The 19,808-nt window shown below is 52.0% G+C and overlaps 6 protein-coding genes across 6 annotated transcripts; 4 read left to right on the forward strand and 2 right to left on the reverse strand.

Annotated features, from left to right (window-relative positions):
• Positions 1–264: 264 nt before the first annotated feature.
• Positions 265–993, forward strand: PpBr36_07916 (uncharacterized protein; the record flags this gene model as incomplete). The annotated part of the gene is made up of 2 exons (XM_029895049.1): positions 265–478; positions 629–993. 2 exons carry the CDS (start codon positions 265–267, stop codon positions 991–993), a joined length of 579 nt encoding a protein of 192 aa, XP_029748062.1.
• A 1,130-nt stretch (positions 994–2,123) lies between these two features.
• Positions 2,124–3,841, reverse strand: PpBr36_07917 (uncharacterized protein; the record flags this gene model as incomplete). Its single annotated transcript, XM_029895050.1, has 5 exons — positions 2,124–2,754; positions 2,846–3,015; positions 3,079–3,155; positions 3,251–3,500; positions 3,554–3,841. 5 exons carry the CDS (start codon positions 3,839–3,841, stop codon positions 2,124–2,126), a joined length of 1,416 nt encoding a protein of 471 aa, XP_029748061.1.
• A 5,564-nt stretch (positions 3,842–9,405) lies between these two features.
• On the forward strand, positions 9,406–12,422 carry PpBr36_07918 (uncharacterized protein; the record flags this gene model as incomplete). The annotated part of the gene is made up of 6 exons (XM_029895051.1): positions 9,406–10,750; positions 10,962–11,446; positions 11,500–11,572; positions 11,631–11,941; positions 12,008–12,206; positions 12,298–12,422. Coding segments are annotated over 6 exons (2,538 nt in total), but the record flags the coding sequence as incomplete, so codon positions are not given.
• Positions 12,423–14,041: 1,619 nt separating this feature from the next.
• PpBr36_07919 (uncharacterized protein) lies at positions 14,042–14,638 on the forward strand (the record flags this gene model as incomplete). Its single annotated transcript, XM_029895052.1, has 1 exon — positions 14,042–14,638. One exon carries the CDS (start codon positions 14,042–14,044, stop codon positions 14,636–14,638), a length of 597 nt encoding a protein of 198 aa, XP_029748053.1.
• A 910-nt stretch (positions 14,639–15,548) lies between these two features.
• On the reverse strand, positions 15,549–16,644 carry PpBr36_07920 (uncharacterized protein; the record flags this gene model as incomplete). The annotated part of the gene is made up of 2 exons (XM_029895053.1): positions 16,567–16,644; positions 15,549–16,459 (listed from the first exon to the last, which is right to left on the reverse strand). The coding sequence occupies exons 1-2, from the start codon at positions 16,571–16,573 to the stop codon at positions 15,549–15,551; spliced, it is 918 nt and encodes a 305-aa protein (XP_029748600.1). The 5' UTR covers positions 16,574–16,644.
• Positions 16,645–17,976: 1,332 nt separating this feature from the next.
• On the forward strand, positions 17,977–19,191 carry PpBr36_07921 (uncharacterized protein; the record flags this gene model as incomplete). Its single annotated transcript, XM_029895054.1, has 1 exon — positions 17,977–19,191. The coding sequence occupies one exon, from the start codon at positions 17,977–17,979 to the stop codon at positions 19,189–19,191; it is 1,215 nt and encodes a 404-aa protein (XP_029748601.1).
• Between the last annotated feature and the right edge of the window lie 617 nt (positions 19,192–19,808).

Consider the following 19,808-nt stretch of genomic DNA (forward strand, 5'->3'; position numbering starts at 1 on the left):
AGGCGGACTTTAACATGGACAATAACCTTGGACCAAGCCTTACCCCCCCTCAGTTGATTTGTTTATTATAAAAAACCTGCCTCTTCTCCTCATTAGCCCATCTCATCCCACTCCCTTCTCCCCATCTCTATTACTCTCGCTAGTATAACCAGACCACTCGCTCAGCAAGAACAAAAAAAAACAGCCTGTATATCATTTTAATCTTTGCCATTATTCTTTTGTATATCCTACATATAAAGAAAAAGACCACACCAAACCGTCAGAATGAAGTACACTGCCGTTCTTGCTGTCCTCGCTGGCTTCGCCGCCGCCCAGAGCATCAACGATGTTCCCGAGTGCGCCCGCTCCTGCATCAGCACCGCCGCTACGGCTGCCGGCTGCGGCGCCACCGATCTGGCCTGCATGTGCAGCAACCGTGACAAGATCGTCTCGGGCCCTGCCGCCACCTGCGCCATCAGCTCCTGCGGGTCGCAGATTGGTACGTCTTTTTTCTTTTCTTTTCTTTTTTCTTTCTCCCTTTTTTTCTCCCTTTTTTTCTCCCTTTTTTTTCCTTCTCTCTTCTTCTATCCATATTCTCAAGCCGTGTTTCCAGTACACCAAAACTAACTCACCCCTTTCTGTTTGACAGGCGAGGTCCTCACCTCCCTGCAGACCCTCTGCGCTGCCGTCGGCACCGGTGGCGGTGCCAGCAGCGGCACTCCTGCCCCCGCCACCTCGTCGACTCCCCCCGCGTCGTCGGCGCCCCCGGCATCGTCGGCTGCTCCTGCTCCCTCCTCGTCGGCCCAGGCTCCCGCCCCGGTCTCCTCGTCGACCAGGGCCGTGACCTCCGCCGCCCCCACCGCTACCAGTCCGGGCACAGCCTCGTCCGGCGTTGCCAAGCCAACCTCGGCCAGCGGCAGCGCTACTGCTCCCCCGACTTCGCCTACCGCCGGCGCTGCCACCCTCGGCATGAGCGGCTTTGCCGTCCTCGCCCTCGGTGCCCTTGCTCTGTAGATTTCTTTTTCTTCTCTACACGGATAATGATGGCGTAAAGAGAAATTTGTGGGGGAGCATGGGGATATGTGACGAGGGGACATGTGGGGTTTATGGAAAAAAGGCCTCAAAAATATGAAGATTCTTACGGCCTTGTATGTAATGTGATGGGGGACTGAGTAATGGGATCTCTTCTGAAAAACCTTGCACCTACCAGTTATTGCGTGTAGGTACTTGCATAGGGGTAAGACAGCGCCTTTTGCAGTATTATGATAATAATAATGTGAACCAGCCCAATCCCCAAACTTTTGTTAGTCTCTGTCCGTATTGGGGTTCCCTCAAAGGTGAAAGGAGAGGAAATACGAGAATATCACTGTTGATGGTCATAATTTCCCGCAAAATGAGAAGCTTGCCAGCCTACTTTGAATACGAGCTCAGCCTACGCCTATAATCCGATAGTCGAGCCACTAGTGAAACCAATTCAGATAGCTCAGGGGTATCACGTGATTATCTACATTACGGACAGTCAGACGACGACATACAAGCCTCGTCTGGAACTTATCCTAGCTGGAGAAAAAGAGAAAAATGAAGGAAGATCTACATATCCCGATTCCACTGGCTTTTATCAATACGGCCAATTACAGCTCCAAGTCAGCAGTGGCATCGTCCATGTGGCATTCGCGATCAACTTTCTTCGGTATAGAGAAAAACAATGTTCATCTCTGTTATTATAGGAGAAACTAGTTATCTGCTCAGTGTAACCTCATGTTTTAGTGAGCAAACAGCGAACGAGTATATGAGGAAAGCTAAAAGATAGATGGAGGTAAAGGGCTTAGATGTGATTGGTTTGTTGGTGTGCTGTTCCGCCTTGTACATCACAACTAGGTAGCTAGGAGATGCATCATTCCCCTGGCCATACATATTTGGAGACCAGAAGAAAGGGAAAAAAAACAAAAAAAAAATCTTGGGTTGCTTTTGACATGTTGAAAAGGCAAAAAGAAGAATCCTCAAAGCAAAGAGCAAATGAGTTTCTGTTGAGAACAGAGCAGAAGCATGTGATAGTATATAATAAAAGGATGAAAAAACAAGAGACTCAGATGTGGGCAGTGACTCCCAATTCACATGAGAGCCGCCAAAAAGCAAGTCAAATCTCACTCCCAGTCGCTGTCGTCATCGAGGTACTCAGCCTCGTCGTCACTGCTGTCGAGAACAAACGCTGCAGAGCCAGCCGTGTACTTGGGGATACGGTAGTCGACAGCGGGAACAATGGGATACTTGCGGTTGACCACGCGGCGAGCCCGCGCAGAGATACCATCCTCTGCCTCATCGCCCAGGGAGCCCTGCGGCTTGAAGTGATAGCCGAACGCGGCGAGCCACGGCACCCGCATGCCCGCCGGGCGTGACCAAGCGAGCTTTTCATCATGGAGCCACATGCGGACGGCGTGGCGGCGCTGACCGCCGGCGACCTCTTCGTCAGTGTAGGCATCGCGCGCATGCACCAGAGCCAGATTGTTGACAAGGAGAATGTCCCCGGCCTGCATGCTGACAGAGATCTTGTGCTTGTGGGCCAGCTGGTCAAAGACGGCCAGGGCGTCGCGCTGGGTTCGGGTGAGGGTAGGCACGCGGAGCAGCGAAGACGCTGCGCCTGTGTTGGCCTTGCTGGGGACATGCTCCGGGTTGGCCTGTTGTCGGCCCAGGCGGCCTGGGTCGAGGCTTGCCATGACCTTGCCATCATGGTACGAGATGAGAGACGCTAGGAAGTGGCGAAGACGGGTTTTGGTACTGCTCACAGGGCAGTGCCATGTCAGATATTATCCAAGTTTCCTGGAACTGCAAATCCCGCCTCGCTCGCTCGCTTCATAGTGACACTTACATCTGAATGGGCCAGTTCGGGGTGGCCAACACCTCGAGGACCCTGGGAAAGTTGGCTGCGAGCTCGTTGTAGATGGTGGAAACCGAAGACAGATGGATGAAGCCACCCTCCTTGGCCACCTGGCGGTAGTGCAGACAAAGAATATCGGCACCCATATCGTTGTGGAATGGCTATGGAAGCTCGTCAGCCTGTCTGCCTAATTTTAGACTAACTTGGGATTGTGCATATCTTACCATGCTCTTGTTGGTGTGAACGCCATGACGAAGCCTATCAGGGAGAGACTCCCAGGCTTTGACGGACGTGACATGGCCTGTATCGGAAAAAACTGTGAGCAGCTGTGTCGAGGCAGATCGTGTGCTCACAAGCAAAGCACACCAGACGAGAGAAAACCCAGTTCAGTCATACTCAGCATATTTCCATTGCTATCCTGGATCCCACGAATGTTGCCAATATAGCTGGCAGTTCCCAGGTAGATCAGCGTGTTGTCCTCGGGAGAGTACTTGGCAGCCTCAAGGCCCCTCAGAACGCAGAAGCCCTGCTTGTTGTGGACGGCATCAGATGCACCACGGAGGCGGGCGCTCAGGTTGTCCGAGAGGGGGAATGTCTCGCAGCTGACTTTATCACCGTGGAGTTCCTGGGCTTCATTGTTGCGAAGCTGGTCAGTTTCGGTAGGGCATATGGACTGAGATACGAGTGACTAGTAGTAACAATACCTTTGAACGAGGCAACCGCATTCTCAATCTCTAGCACATCAGCCGTATCAAGCTGGATTACATGGTGGGTGGGTGCAGAAGCGTCTGCACCAGACCAGACCAGGTCGCCTGTCACTTTCTTCGGAAACTGTGCCAGATTATCTGTTGTAAGAGTGGGTTCCGTCGTCTCGGTCACATCGCTCGAGCGCAATGTCACAGACAGCTGGCTAGAGACGCTCGCAGAACGTTGGCGGACCTGCTGAGTGCTGATCATGTTCTCGCAGAGGGTCTGAGAGGCAGACATGGCGATAGCTGAAGATGGGGGGAACTTTGCAAAGAGGTAAAGCCACGGGCGGGTAGATGATGCAGGTTTGGCAGATCCTCGAAAAGTGATAGATCAGAAAAAGTGCCGCACAGTCGACTGCTAGTGTCGAGGAAGGTGAGATGCAGATCAGAGGAAAGCGCAAGTGTGCTCGGGAAGAGATGATTGATCCCAACGAACAAAACGTCGAAAGGTATCGGAGCTCTGGGTATTTATGTTCACCAGACCTCGGTCTATACCTTCCTCTCATGATATTCCTGGCCTCAGGTGCTAGCGATGAAAGTCTCGAAAATCACCCCATCTCTCTTGTTCTTTTTTTTTTTTTTTTCTTTTCTTTTTTCTAACCTGACACCCCCAAGTGGACGCGGGTTGATGATACAAGCAGCCGGAACGGATTTCAGTGGTTTCTACAAGCCAATAAAGTGGCAAACAAATCGGCAAACATGCAAGATTCCGTCTGCGCATCGTCTCTAGATGTTGATAGAAAACAGTGGCGGTGAATAATTGCTCGGTGGAAGATGTTCACCACGACTGTGGTACAAACTCGTTTACCCCTACATGACAACGACACCCGGTGATCCACAGATAGCCCTTTCGAACTGTTATACTATTGATCGTCCATGTAACTGTGGAAATCCCTGGTACGAGGGAATGAAGATAGAAGGCTAGCGATTTGGATTTTTGCAACAAGGGAGATATGCGACTGGAGTGTATATGTCGGTGTGTCGCTGGCAGAGGTGGGCCATAGACTCGGAATATGCCTCATCTGACCTACAAAAGCCCCCGCCCGGTGAGTTCCAATTGACCACAGTGATTGGGCAAAAGCTAAACGAAGAGACGAGGGCTCAAAGTGGAGGTATCTCTCAAAGTTTAATCGAGCGTCCGTAGGACCGTTGAAGCTCTACAGACCATAGATGGTGGCAACTGCAAACAGCTCATGCATGACACGTACGTACTCAGCTGTACTTAGCCGTGGTCAAATTTCGGTGGCCATATCAGCGGCATCGCAACTAGTGATGTATCAAAGTGACAGCAACGGCTGGGGATGGCGGGTGAACGAAACCTTCATGATCCGCGATATTCCCCTACTTTCAGAACCCCTTGTCGCGACAGGCTTCCGATGATCTCGGGCAAGGAATGACACCGGAGCCACACTCTCTCTGCTTCAGATCGACATCCATGATTCGATTCTGCAGGGGAATGCTGGCAGTCAAGCCAAACCAGGTAACTAGGGCGCTAAGGGTCGGAATCCTGCCTTGAACGAGTCTTCCCGAAGAACAAGAACAGAGAAACCGTGGGTCACAAATCGATCAGAGGGCGCGAGAGAGTATCCGGACTAGCAGCCTCGTTTTGAGATCGATATATTCTGCGACCTGGCGATAGACGACCAAAGTTTGAAGACTTTGCGGTCAAGTCCAGAGGTGCCCCCGAGGACCGTAGGATGATGTCGAAAAAGTGACAAATTCTTATAAAGGCTGTGCAGATTCAGACCTTTGTCGGGCCTGAGCTTATAGAGTCAGCTCGTGACCATGCTAAGCGAAGATGCTCGAGCGGTGGGTGAAAAAGGAGGCCTAGGAAATGTGACTTCTGCTCGCTTGCGCGTGGTGCCCCTGAAGGACGTTGCATACGATATTCGATAATTGTGGGCAAGCAAACAAGTCTAGTGGCTGCAGCAGCGTTGCAGGGATCTCGAATCACCCCGGTACCATGCGCACTGCCTAGGGTGCTGGGGAAAATCGATGCAAAAGCCCGCAGGCCGGTGGGCGTAGGATACCAAGGAGGCAAGCAGAACTGAGATATCATGACTTTTGCATCATGAGATGATACCCCATGAGGGGATAACAGTGTGCTCGTCGAGAAGTTGGCTCCACTCTATTGCAGTCGGTTCAGGGGTAAAAGACATTGTTCGGGATTGAGATCAAGTCACTGACGTATGTAGTAAAGGCTGAAGACGCAAGGAGGCATCGAGATGTATGGGACGAGGAGAGAAACTGGAGGTGCTGCCGTTAAAAATGAAGGAACCCCCCTGTAAGGAACACAGCTTTGACATGGTAAAGCGAAGCGTTCGCAGGATATGCGCAGATTGAGGTCACAATCTGGGCGGGAGAAATATTGATCCGATATGCACCATTTTAGAACTTCAGATGACAGGCGCCTCTTGTCTGTGCCAATGGATACTCGGTACGGGTGAATGCTAGCAACCACTCGTGGGCAAATTCCGCTCAGACTCAACCCGATGTAGAAAGCTGATCGACGATACGGTCGAAACGGGAGCAGCCCCTCTTGAGAGAACTCTGTCTAGAGAAAATGATAAGCGCATGCCAACACCTACACTGCAGCGTGCCGAGGGTCAATCGCCGCCCGGCCGAAGTATGCCAGTCAAAACACCTCAAAAGCTGCTCGGAGGCAACCGGTCAAGATCCACTTTGACGGTGTCTCGAGCTCCGCGGCGTGAGAATTTGGCCTGTCAACCCTCTCAACAGGCAATAGCGGTGAGTCGAGACTTTGAGTTTACTCGTCCCGTGACGAAAATGCGACTGATTCACTGACCGGTCGAGCTGCGTGATGTTCTCTCAAGCAAGTAGCCGCACGACTAGGTAGGTACTTAGGTATTCAGGCTAGACGATGCAACGAGGGGCGGAACATTCTGCCGTACCTAGGTGGCCCCGCGATTGGCATGCGTAATTTTTGCGCAGCGATATCTGTACAGTATTTGATGCGAACTACTTAATCGGACAGCCTGGCCACTGGGTCTGCAAGTGATTTGCCTCAAATTTGCAACGAGGAAAAGAAATGACAAAGAGAGATAGTATTTCGCCGACTTGCAACTGGAGTGAAATTGGTTCCTGCTTGCGCGGGGGTTGATGCATGTATCTGCCCGCTAGCGCTCGAAAACTACCGGTAGAGTGGAGGCTGGGCAAGGTAACGTAGGGAAAAGCTGCAGAGTAGTTGGTGGGAAGCGAAGTAAAGCGGACACTCAAGTCCGCTGCGCCAACCAGCCGGGGTCGACGGGTGCAGAGCTGCAGAACAGAGGTCAATTCGTTTTTGAAAACTGTAGCAATTCTAGGCAATCGCAATTGAGGCTGTTATGCGCCCTGAGAGTGGAGAGGGAGATGCCGAAATCGCACCAGACCCAACGTCAGTGTTGCAGTGTTGTGGACTCTGCCTGCGAGAGCTTTCAGGGCTTGCAGACTCCTTGTTCTGCAATTGGAGCTGAATGGCAGAAATCCAACCAACCACGTCCAATATCTGATCCTCGGTGTATATCAAGGTAGGTAGGAGCTGCCCAGGGCCAATCAGGTTGGGGAAGCAATTTGAGATTATGGGGAATGCGAGCTCGTCCGCAAAGTTTAGGCTCGTCGTATCGTTTATACGGTTTAAGTACGGTGCAGGTGCCTTCGGGTACTTTTAAAACGGCAGGTCGAACCAGTGGAGCTATTCTACCGGTCCAAAGAAGGCAAGAGCACTTTGCAATGGGTACCTTGGCTTGCTTACCTAGGTCTTTAGGTGGTTCGGGTCCACGGAGTATATCTATTTGTTAATCGAGGTGCTAGTCAAACAACCTTGGAAAGTTGCATCATACCCCATTTAACGAGACCGGAGAAAATCAATGTTTGCGTTTCATTCATGTATTGAAGCAAGTTGTAGGCGTCACCAGAATGAACCCCTCGACCAGATCTGCAGTTTGCTGGCCATGGTTGGCTACCTGGGCCACTTTGAACCCACTCAGTATCGCCTCTCCCCACATTGCAGGCTTGCACCACCAATCTTATTATGCGAGCAAGCGTTTTATTGCTTCCTTCACCACGCAAACAAATATTTTGTGCTCAGCACATGGTCTACAGTGCCGGCCTCCCCTCCACGCTCAGCGGAACGTGACAAACATGGCCAACCCCTCTTGCCAGACTCCTCCGAACCCCATGTCAATGTTTGTTGGTCTGATTACTGTGCTGTTCTTGAGGTTACCCTCGCGTGGCCGCCTGCATACCCACCAAAGGATTTGGTTTCATCGCAGTCCATACAGACTACACTGTCTTTCAGGCAACCTTTCTTTCCCCTCGCAAACATCAACAAAATCGCGTCAAGCAAGCCTGGCTTGAGTAGAACAACGTCACTGGCTTTCGATCCGCATACACCTCTCGCTTTTCGAAAGTGCCAAATTCCGTGTACCTCGTCACGTCATACTCTGAGCTCGCAGCGCATTGCTTCCTGGGCGCCCTGGGCATCTTGATGACAAGTTACGACACCGAATTGGTTCGAGCCGCCCACCGTCCGGCTTTCCGCACTCAACGGGCGTTTTAGCAGGCGGGCTAGGGTTTTGATGGGCAAGTTCGTCCCTAAGGGTACAGATTACATGCACCTCCGAACAAAACGTCTTCAGTAGCAGTGACATACTATCCCAAGAAAAGAAAAACGGCATTATAGGTGGAGATCAATCTGGGCAGGATAGTCATTTGGCTGCTGTCACTGGGCGAAAAGACCAATCTTCATCGTCGGGTATCCAGACATTCGACCGAAGCCGACGGGGCGTGGGTTGGGTTGGCTTAGAGTGACTGCGCTTCAGCAAGCCCATCTTTCCTTCGCCATCGATCGAAAAGCCGGCCTTGTATCGTTTTTGTACGATTTCCGATTTCTTGCACTTTTTGCCAGTGGTGAGGTAGCAGCACAATTACAAAGGAGCATCCGCAAGCCGGCCAAAGCCCTTCTCGGAGGCTTAGGAAGGTTTGCGTCTATATCGTCAACCCGACTGGTCCACGTCGATCTGTACTCACCGGTCATCAGATCAGCCAATCCCAGCGCTGGTGCTTTGAAGTTGTGCAAGGAGCACGTCCTGCCAGTGGGGCTTCTGGCGCGAACCCCTCGAGATATTCTGGGACAGAAAGTCTTGCCTGGTCGACTGATAGAGCAGAATCCGCAACATCTCTCCAGCGCCTACTTTGACATCGGCCGCCTCCGCGGGTGTTTTTGTGCACCCACATATTATAACCTTACCGAATCCCACCTTTCCAAGGGTTCGCCATAATGAACGTCCAAAGCCCAGGTCTCCCCTGCAACCGTTTGGTAAGTTGTGCTTCGCCATCTTCTCCAACTATCCACTCTCCTACACAACTACTGGTTTTGTTGCAACACAAAGTTTTGTATCGCGCAAGCTGCTCCAGGGGAGTAATTCGACGAACAACGGTGGTAGGACTCGATCAAAGTTCAGGTGCCCTCTGAGCCATCCTTTCTCACTGTCTAGACTCTCTCTATTCGCTGCAGAGCCGTGATTCACCGTCTTTGCATTCATCTATATTTGCTACCGATGGCTCTCGCGGAGTCTATCGCTGCAAAAACTGCGGGACCGTCCACTTTCTAGACTCACTTTGCCCTGTTGATCGGTGGCTTCAACAAACGGTCGTCGGCTTTTGGTTTCAGCTTGCTTACCCCGGACACATTGTGCCTTGGGTTGAGACCAATCGACGGCGAATATTGACGACCTGGCTCTTGTGGAGTGCTTTAGAGGCTTCAGCTGCCAGAAAACAAGCTGACTACCCATGGGCATTTAGAAAACCGAGAAACAAAGCAGACGGTGGCGAAATAATCCCATCCGCAGGCTGGATCAAGGATCGAGACCTGTCACAAGGACTGCCGACTTTAGGCAGGAATTTAATTCGCATCATCGCGATCATTCCTCAGGTCTATGTTTCTTGCCCGCGGAATCATTAAGCCATCCCGGCTCAGAATCCCCCATAACAGCTTCTGTCGCCGTAGGGACAGATCAAGTTCGGCGATACTCCCCTACAAGGGATCTGTTAGATCGCGAAGCATCTCACCAAACCAGTCACTATCTTGGATACAACACAAGAACGCTACGTTTCACGGCGGGATCTCAGACCGACGAATGTTACAGTCCGATATTAGTCAAAGAAATCTTGGTTGACACCGCAAACCACGCCCCAATCTACTCAGACAAAGGGCCACACTCGCTTCCCCAACCTCTCCTACCGCCTCTGCCGTGGAGCCAGTCTCACGTCTTTGGGCAGTCTTCCAGCAAGCCTGACCAACAGGAAGAGGATTTTCCTCATTGGACTGTGGAGTCATCGCAGCATTATTGGAATTTCGATTCTCAGCAAGACATTGCGCATCCAGCATCAGATAAACTTCTCCAAGCTGAGATAGCTCCATTGGTCAATCCTGTGAACGCACAGTCGGTTCTGTTATCTGGCAATCACGTTGCCGGGCACAGAGGCTCAATATTTGATGATTACCCAGCTGAGAATCCTTCTGCACAACCTCGACAGCAGCACGGTTCTGCAGGCCGATTGGAACCTCGCGCTAATTTGCCTGCTCCAAGGAGTATCTTATCATCATTGGAGACCTACAACTACCCTACTGGTGCCTGTAACGACCAGTCAACTACTGCTCCAATAGATCAGGCTGTATTCCCCCAGAATGCAAGCTCAGAAGCCTATAATCAACCCTTTGGACACGCGGATTATCGTCAGAACCCAGTGCAGCAGCCCCAAGAACAATATTGGTCCTCATCCTCAAGTGCAATAATACTCCCCCATCCTACACGAACAGGGCGGAGAGCTCGTGACTCTTCACCGAGTAAATTTTCACATTATCCCCTCAATCAGACAAATCAGACAGCCCCGGCGGCCATGGGAGGAGGGTCAGGTGACCCCTGGATCGAAGTGCCTGTGTGCTCGCAGCCTTACGAGGAGAGCCATTATGCTTCCTCTCGACCAGGTGCTCAATATATGTCTGGCGATGGCTATCAGGATTTTATGCTTTTGTCCATGGATGATTTGACATCCCCCATTGGCACAAGGACTGGTATCGTGATGAAGCAGCCATACGGTTCGACACCATGGAGAACTGAGAAGCGTACCAGCAAGAACAGGACCCGTCGAAAACCATTCGATTCAATATCGAAAAAGGCGACCGCAGAAACGCGCCTAAGGGGTGCATGTATTCGATGCAGAACTCAAAAACTTCGTGTATGCCGCGAATTTCCAAATTTCTACCTGGCACGTTTTGCTGTCATGCCACTAAGCTGATGTTTAACGGTGATAGTGCAACCCGCTTTACCCAGAAGATCCTCTCGGTCCTTGCACAGAATGCCATAAAGTTAACGCCGCGTCTAAAAAGACGACGCGATCAACGGACTGTCTTCATTACAATCTCAAGGATCTCCAACTTGCTAGACAGGGGAGTCTCAACCTCACCTCACGGTGGTCAGGAACCAAGATGCACGACGTCGACTGCCTAGCTGATAGCTCCATCCGGACTGTAGAGTTTAAGATATTCTACACGCACGATCCAAATCTCCCCGAGTTCTACGACGTGCCTGTTCGACTCGAAGTGCGCAGGTTCTTACCGAAAGAAGGCGACGTTCTAGACAGAAAGTGGACTTGGAATGGCCATGGTATGGTGACGCGACTGGCTCCTTTTGCACTGCACAGCATTCATGCAACAGCCACGGCAATCTCGAAATATATTGAAGAGAATGCGTTCAGAGCCATGACGGCTTCTGTTGCTGGCTGCGATCCCATCATACGGGATACCTACACCATGGCTATTCATCACTGGTACACGTTAAATGTAAGAGCCCAATAACCACACCATCAAGAGTCTATGCTGACGATTAGCGATAGCAGTCGGGGAACGATACTAGGGCGGCGGAGCACAGGTTCCTGAGCAGATTGTTCAAGGTGTGGTTTGCTATGAGTAAGGCCCCTTTGTCGTCATCCAAAGGTAGAAGTGCTGCGATTAACTCCCCTGGTAGGACTCACAACGGGGTCGGCCTATCTCTCAGGCGATGATAAGCTAGACATGGAACCAGAGTCACGACCCGGATATCCCCTTGGCGACCGAATTTCCCTTCCGCGGATGGTGACGGCTCAAATAGACAGTATTCTGACGACCAAGGTCATTCAAGACCAGACATCAAAGTTGAAAAAGGAGATTAACGATCTTTTCAAGAGCAACAACCCCCAGTACTGGTTCACACTGTACGTAGCGACTTTCATCCTTCTGCACGAGATTTCGGTGGCTACTCAGGACCGCGGACGCTATGCCCGACAAAACCAACTGCCTGTAAGTTTTGAGGGACAGACCAGCGGTGGAGGCCTTGCAGCTACTGACCATGAGTGACATGAAAAGACACGGTTCTCTTTGCCTTCTCTGGTATCTGCTCAGCACAGAAGCGCAACCTCTCTTCTGGCACACTGGCACTACTTCAAATCAGGCAGAGACCCTCGTAACACAGAGATGCATGACACAGAAAGGACACCAATGAGATATCTAAGCCAGGAACAGAAGCATTTCATCTGGCGGTGGTGGCGTTGGATGACAGATCCAGGTGAGTTGAGAAGGACGGACATATGGCTCTGTGACTAAGGCCCCCCGAGTACTTCACAAATGCTGATGTAGTGGTACCAACGGCTACCTAGCGATTATGCAAGAAAACTGCCCGGACGACCCTCGTGAGCAAGATAGGCGACTAGAGGACCCGCTTTATTTTGTCTCGCAGATGTTTATAGAACGTTGGTCAGCCAGAGCCGTGTTCCTAGGCTAACGTCCACCGGGTTCTTGCCAAGCTGGTCGATAACGTTGTGCCGATAACAATTAGGATCCCATCACAGGCTGGAAATGAACGAACACGCTTTCACGAAGTAACGACGACACTGTTGTAACATGAAGAGGAGAAAATAGTGTATTTGGAGGCCTCTGATTTACGATGCGGCTGGGTTTTGTGTCTGCAGTATATATAAAAACTCTTTGGGGATATTGGAACTTTGGTTTCGTGTTCTGCTTTTCGATTATACACGCAATATCTTGAACACACGAAGCAATCATTTAAACTTTAAGATGGGCCCTAGGGTTCCTCTAAAATCGCAAATAATGGAAGGGATTGCAGTTTGGAGGCTCATGGGGATCCTAGATAAACATAAAGCTAGACGCAGTGGGATGACCACTAAGAGAGCAGGCATACGGGGAATCGTGACCATTGCCTCTTTGTCCCCTCACCACCAAGCGCGGAAGGAAAGAAGAAGGGATGCAAAGAGAATATTGCCACTTGACCGAGGTTTCACCAGATGGAAACAATCAGTTCATCACGTCAAGGGACAAGAATCCGCCCCTTGGGTGTAACCTGACCGGTGTGAGTGTGCTTTTATCCTCTTGTTCTTTCGCAGGGAGCAACGTCCCCGCTGTCACCGGTCTCAATTAGCCAAGGCTCTTTTTTTGGATTAGGCTGCCTGAATGGCCAAATTAGTCAATGTGCATCGGCATGGTCGTATTGTTGCGGTGATGGTGAGACTAGAATAGGATTCGATAGGTGAGGATTTCCATTCGGGTTCTGGGCTGGAATCAATTACGGTTGTGGGGCGTTTCTATTTGCGATGAGACCATATATAAATTAATGCATGTACAAGGAAGGGTGTTTGTTGTTGTCTTTGACGAGAGGCAGAAAAGATGGTGAAAAGCAACAGGTGTGTGTTGAGTGCAGCAGTGGACGCCTCGGACCCCAGAACCTTGCTCGGTGGATGGGACAGCACAATCCCCGGGGGGGGGCTTTTTGGACACGGAATAGGAACAGAACTTCTGCATCGGCCGGGACGGCCAGAGGAAAATAAGGGTTTTTATGGTTTGCGGGGCTGAAAAAGATGCCTGACGGTAGGTCTGCAAGGTCTTTCAAGGATGACCCCACCAATGCCGCTCTAACCGGCCCACTTTTTAGCTTATCGGCGTCGATGGGCGGCTTATCTCCGCCGACACGTGTCTGGACTTTGCGCAAACGACAGCGGGCGCCAAACGGTACATGTGTACTTTAAAGCTAGGTGTAGTCTAATGACAGGCATCTTGACAGTAATCCAAACGTGGGCAGATCACTGACCACGTATCACCTCTTGCGCCGCCAGATATATAGGTTTTTGCAACTAGAGGGAATTTTGTTTTTGCGTCGTTACAGGTACAGACAGATAACAACGTCGATTTACAAAGCGAACAACGAACAACTCAAAGACCTTGCACAAAAAAAAAAAAAAAGGGCGCCGGGACTGGGTCTCACCGTCATTGACGAAAGCGGCGTTCCATTCCGCCCACCGTACACACACATACACACCACATCCACGCACAACAAAAAAAAACGCACACACACACACACACACACACACACACACACAAACCGCAACGATGTCGGATCTAGACACCTTCACCCTCCTCCCGATCCGGATCGACCCGCAGTCCAAAGCCATCAGCAGCACGAGCCCGTCGCGGGCGCTCGACGCGGAGCTGGCGACGCTCAACAGCCTACACCGGACGCTGCTGGGGCTGGAGAAGCCGCACGCGGTGCCGCCGCCGCCGATCCCCGTCAACCCGAAGCTGTCGGCGCAGGTCAACAAGATGCGCGAGGGCGGCAACGCCGAGTTCCGCAAGGGCCGGTTCGCCGAGGCCATCAAGCTCTACTCGCTCGGGCTCGAGATGGCGCTCAAGCGCCCGCTCTGGGAGCCGCAGCAGCTGGTGCGCGAGGAGGTCGCCAGCCTGTTTGCGAACCGCGCCCAGGCGCACATGGCGCTGCTGAACTGGGTCGACGGCGCCATCGACGCCGAGGCCAGCGTCGAGGCCAAGCGCGCCGGCAACCCCAAGGCCTGGTGGAGGCGCGGCAAGTGCCTGATCGAGATGGGCAGGCTCGAGGAGGCTAGGGAGTGGGTCGGCAAGGGCTTGGAGATGGAGGGTGAGGAGCACGAGCTCATGGCCTTGATGAAGGAACTCGACGCCAAGCTGGGTTAGATTGTCGTTCGTGAGCTGGTATAACTGCACACGTGGGAAGGAATTAATGATTTGACGACTCGAGGTTGTGGCTTGACTCTTGGTCTACAATTGCTTATCTTTTTTTTTTTTTTTTTTTTTTTTTTTTTTGGGATGGACTTGACCGAGTCCAACGTCTCAGTGCGCCAGGATAATGAGGCACAGGTTGGCTTCACTGTGGGCGGCACTGGTTGGGGGGAAGAGAGGATGGACCTGGAATTCAGCCAGCCATTCAACCATCTTACGGACGAGGGGTAAAGTTGGCGATATCGTCCCAAAACAACATTTTACCAAGTTTCTGGGAGGACCGCAAAGCCTATTTTTTTTTTTTTTTTACGAATTTGGCGTAGCTCGCTGTTTTCTTTATTATTATTTATTTCATGGACCGCTTTGCATGAGAATCCCGTTTGTATCAGTAATCATAACCTTTTTATAAAGCGACACTGTTTGTTGGTTCGCCCAGAGGCTTGCTTGATGTGAATAGTTTTAGTCTCTTGCATGTTCGCCACGAATCATCAAAACTCTCAGATGCCATATAGATAGTGCCCTAGGCCGACGGCTCCATGGACCGTTTCTCAAATACAATAGTTTTAACAATTTGAGGCGATTGGTTGTTCTATGAAGTGTTGACTGTCTGGATCTATGTGCTTGACTGTGCATCTTGCATGCCTTTATGCTCTACAGCCAAAAAGAGAAATCGGCTTGTTTTTGTACAATTATTCCATTTAATCATTAAAATCATCGTTATTGTGACAGGATGCTGGCCAATGCAAATGCAACTACAAAAAAAAAAAAAAGTCCGCTTGCAACCGCATGCCATATCCTTGTGTCGACGAGTTATAGCAATCGCAAAGTCCAACTGTAGTCTAAATCTTGCTTCTCATCATGGTCATCATTTCTTCTCTGCATTCTTCTCGTCCTTGGCTCCCTTCTTGTCATCATTACGGTACTTCTTCACCCTGCCCCATAGCTCCCCAATTATATTAACCTCGTTCTTGACTTCATCGCTGTGCTCGGCTCCCTTGGATTCTGAGCCATCGAGCTTGAAGTCCAGTTTAGCCATCATCATGTCCATGGCCATCTTGGGCGACACCATTCTGAGCTCCTCGTCCAGCTTGTGCTGGCTCACGATCCTCCCGTCGCACAGGGCCTTCATCAAGGTCTCGGCCAGGTGCTGGCAGTTACTCTCGAGGAGGCTGTACTTTGGGTTCAGGGCCATGTGGGTCTCGCCGAGCATCTTGACCTCCTCGTGCGACTTTGTGGTCTCGCCGACGTAGTAGGCCGAGCTCCAGGTCTGGACGTACTCTGGCGTGACCTCGTTGATGCGAAAGACGTTCCTGCCGATCATGTTGAGCTCCAGGCGGTCGCTCATGAGGTCGTAGGCCCAGCTCTTGCCGACGCCGCGGTCGATGACGCACAGGGCCCAGTGGCAGATGCTGTCCATGCTCATGCCGACGTGCCGCGCCAGGAGCCGGTACGACTGCTTGCTCAGCTCGATGGGGCCGAACTCGATGGGCGTCGTCACCAGCAGCACGGCCTTGTGCGAGTCGCGGCTGAACTCGAGCGGCTGCTCCATGTCGTGGTACGACGTCGCGGCGCCCGGCGCGTCCTTGGCCGTCGACTCGGCCGCGGGTGCCTCGGCCGGGTTGGGCGCGGGGCTGCTGCTGGCCTCCAGCTTGGCCCTGATGGGCGCCAGGAACTCATTGCGCTCCTTGGCCAGCTGGGCCTCGGCCGCTGCCGCCTTGGCCGCCTCTTCTTCTGCGGCGGCACGAGCGCGCCGTTCATTGAGGGTTTCTTTGCCCTCTTCCCTGCGGCCGTGTCAGAAACCGTCGAGTCAGTGCATGAGGAGGGAGGGGGGGTGTGTGCCTCGCTCTGAGGTCAAGACGAAAGAAAAGGTTGTTTTGTTTCACTTGCCATTTTTTGTTGATGAATTTTTGCGTGGCCTCGGAAGCCTTGGAAAGCTTCTTGGACCAGTCGTCGAAACCCATTGGCGCGGATTAAAATGTAGAGATTAGGAGGCAGGCAGATGTTGCCTTTTTACAACAATCTAACTTTACAATCTCGTCCCGTCTAACCAAGGTTCGACGAATAGGTACCGAGATTTACGGCGCCTCGTAGATCGGGAGTTGGAGCAGGTCCCACCTTGAAGCAACGGGATGACGATTATGGAGGGGCCATGGGTTGATTGGCAGGCGACCACTGCCAGTGGGTTGGAATCAGGAGTCAGCCTCTGCCATGTGAGTTGTCTAATTAGTCCAGTTGGGCCGCCGACTTTGTTTGTGCATGACATTGCAACTGGCGCACAATTAGCTAGCTGTACGTACCCCTTTCTACTGGGGTGGGGCGCCCCTTGTTCATCGACTAAGGTACGCGCGCGAGATACGGTTGCCAATACCTAGCTAAAACTAGTGAATCCACGTGATTCAGGCAGGGCAAGGCAAAGAAAGAGAGAGCCAAGGTAATCAATTCCTCAACTGAACTGTGCTGTATTTTCTGCCTTTAATTACTGTAGTTCGACGGGAGTTCAAAGTCTAACATGGCCGCAGCCGCCCTAAAACACAATTGGATGACGCCCATATCCTACCATTTGCTCTATAGCATATAGACTACACATAGCCAGACAGACCCTGGTGCAGATCGAAACTCGGATGTGACCATCTCGACAAACCCGCGTTGAGAAATCACTGAGCTGCATTGACTCAACGGGCCCTCGCGGACCTGTCCAACGTTTGATGATCATCAGGCTGATTGAGTGACTGACAAAGTTCCACAACGAACCAAATGCCGTTTTTCCCTCCAGCGCGTTAAAACGTCCCATCTCTCGGCTGCATTCCGAAATTGGTGGGATGATCGAGGGAGCATTGAGATAAGCTCTTTGGAACATTTTGGATTGATTCTCTTGCATGACTTTGTCAGCCCTCGACTCTCCACCCCCTGTGTGTGTGTGTGTGTGTGTGCGTGTGTATGCGCAAACCACCGATCCTGACTCCCCTTGAAACTTGAACATCCGGCTAGAGTTCGACCGCAGATTCAAGTTCCGCATGTTGGCGAGCAATGATCGACCGTGTTTTATTACCAAGGCAGTTATTGTGTATTGTTTTATTTTGAGCTTGGCTCATGATGCGCAGATATGCAGGTGTTTGTTTCGCACTCGTGGGGTGTCTGCGATGGATAAAACATGCCGCAACTCTCTGTCTTTGACCCTTCATTTTTTCTTTTTTTTTTCTTTCTTTTTATTGTCTTTTGTCTAAAGCTGGTGAAAACATAGTAATTCTTTTGAATTTTTGTCTTGTCTGTACAAAGTCCGGGGCATAATCATCATGACAAGGCTAGCAACCCTCATCACCCTCGCAGGCCTCTTGGCCACAGCGCCTGGGACGTATGCACAGAGAAACAGAAACATGACGGGCGGCACCACCGGCGCAGAAGGTCTGCACTCGTTAGCCGTCAAGGCCGGCTTGCTCTACTTCGGCACAGCCAGCGACGTCGGCAACTTCGCCGACGAGCGATACATGAGCGTCGTCAACAACACCAATGAGTTTGGCATGATCGTCCCGGAGAACTCGATGAAGTGGGAGTCCATCGAAAGGGAGTCCGGCCGCTTCTCGTTCGCCAATGCGGATCGCGTCCGCGCCATGGCCAAGGCCAACGGACATATGCTTCGCTGTCACACCCTGGTCTGGCACTCGCAGCTCCCGAACTTTGTCAGAACCACCGCCTGGACCCGGGAGACCCTCACCGCCGCCATCCAGTCCCACATCTCCAACGTGGTCGGCCACTTTGCCGGTGATTGCTACGCCTGGGACGTAGTCAACGAGGCTGTCAACGAGAACGGCACCTTCCGCAACTCGCCTTTCCACCGCACCCTCGGCACCGATTTTCTCGCCATCTCGTTCCGCGCCGCCGCGACCGCAGACCCGAACGCCAAGCTGTACTACAACGACTTCAACATCGAGACGCCGGGGCCCAAGGCCACCGCCGCGATGGGCATAGTGCGGCTGCTCAAGGACCAGGGCGTGCGCATCGACGGCGTCGGCTTCCAGGGTCACCTGACGGTCGGCCGCACCCCGACCAGGACGCAGCTCGCGGCTCAGCTCCAGCGCTTCGCCGACCTCGGGGTCGAGGTAAGCTACACCGAGCTCGACATCAGCCATCGGTCGCTGCCAGCGAGCAGCCGCGCCGTGCAGGACCAGGCCCGCGACTACGAGGCCGTCGTCGGCTCGTGCCTTGACGTCGACGCCTGCGTCGGCATCATGGTCTGGCAGCCCACCGACAAGTACAGCTGGATCCCCAAGTCGTCCCCCGGCGCCGGCGACGCCTGCCTGTTCGACGCCGATATGAACCCCAAACCGGCCTACACCAGCGTGGCCAACCTCCTGGCCGCCGCCGCGACGGACCCTTCCATCGTCGCGCCGTCAGCGGGCGTTACGTCGTCAGAGGTGCCCATCCGGGCGGGGGCTGGCCGGGAGTCGGTTTCCGTCGCCGGTGTCGCCTTGGCCTTGAGCTCGTTGGCCCTCGGCATGTTTATGCTGTGATTGTTTTTGATCTTCTTATTCACGAAAAAAGAAAAAAAAGAAAAAGCGTATACTAAAAGTTTAATAAAATGTTATGACATGTCCGCGTTCTGCACAGAGAGGTCTGAGACCACTAGCCAATGTAATCACTGATGTTCGACTTTCGGACGCGGATCGGGGATAGAAAAAGTAGTAGGTAATGACCAAACCCCCATATTGGTTCTTCCCACATGAGCTTCAGTGTATTCCTCACTATTCCCAACCAATCTGCGACCAAGAATAATCACAATGCCCATCACAGTAACTAGCGAGCATCAGCTGGAGAGATGCTTGATTCCGCCCGCCCCTTGGCGCCGGCTGCGCCAACGATACTGCAAAGAGAGCGATAAAAAAAAAAAATACAAGGATGCGGTTGGAAGGCAAGGTCAATGTCGGGTAGATTGTTTACTCACCTTTATCTCCAAGCTTACTCGGGTATACAACAAGCTTCTTACTTTACCTACACATAAAAATACTCTTGCAAGTGGACAGTAGGGTTTTCCTCGAGACCCTTTGGCAACACATTTAGACCCAAGGGACACGAAAAGGATTACATCATTCTTGCGTCTTCTACATTGCAAGTTTGCGACAAAGAACCC

This window comes from Pyricularia pennisetigena, chromosome 1, assembly GCF_004337985.1.
Source record: "Pyricularia pennisetigena strain Br36 chromosome 1, whole genome shotgun sequence".
NCBI lineage: Eukaryota > Fungi > Ascomycota > Sordariomycetes > Magnaporthales > Pyriculariaceae > Pyricularia > Pyricularia pennisetigena.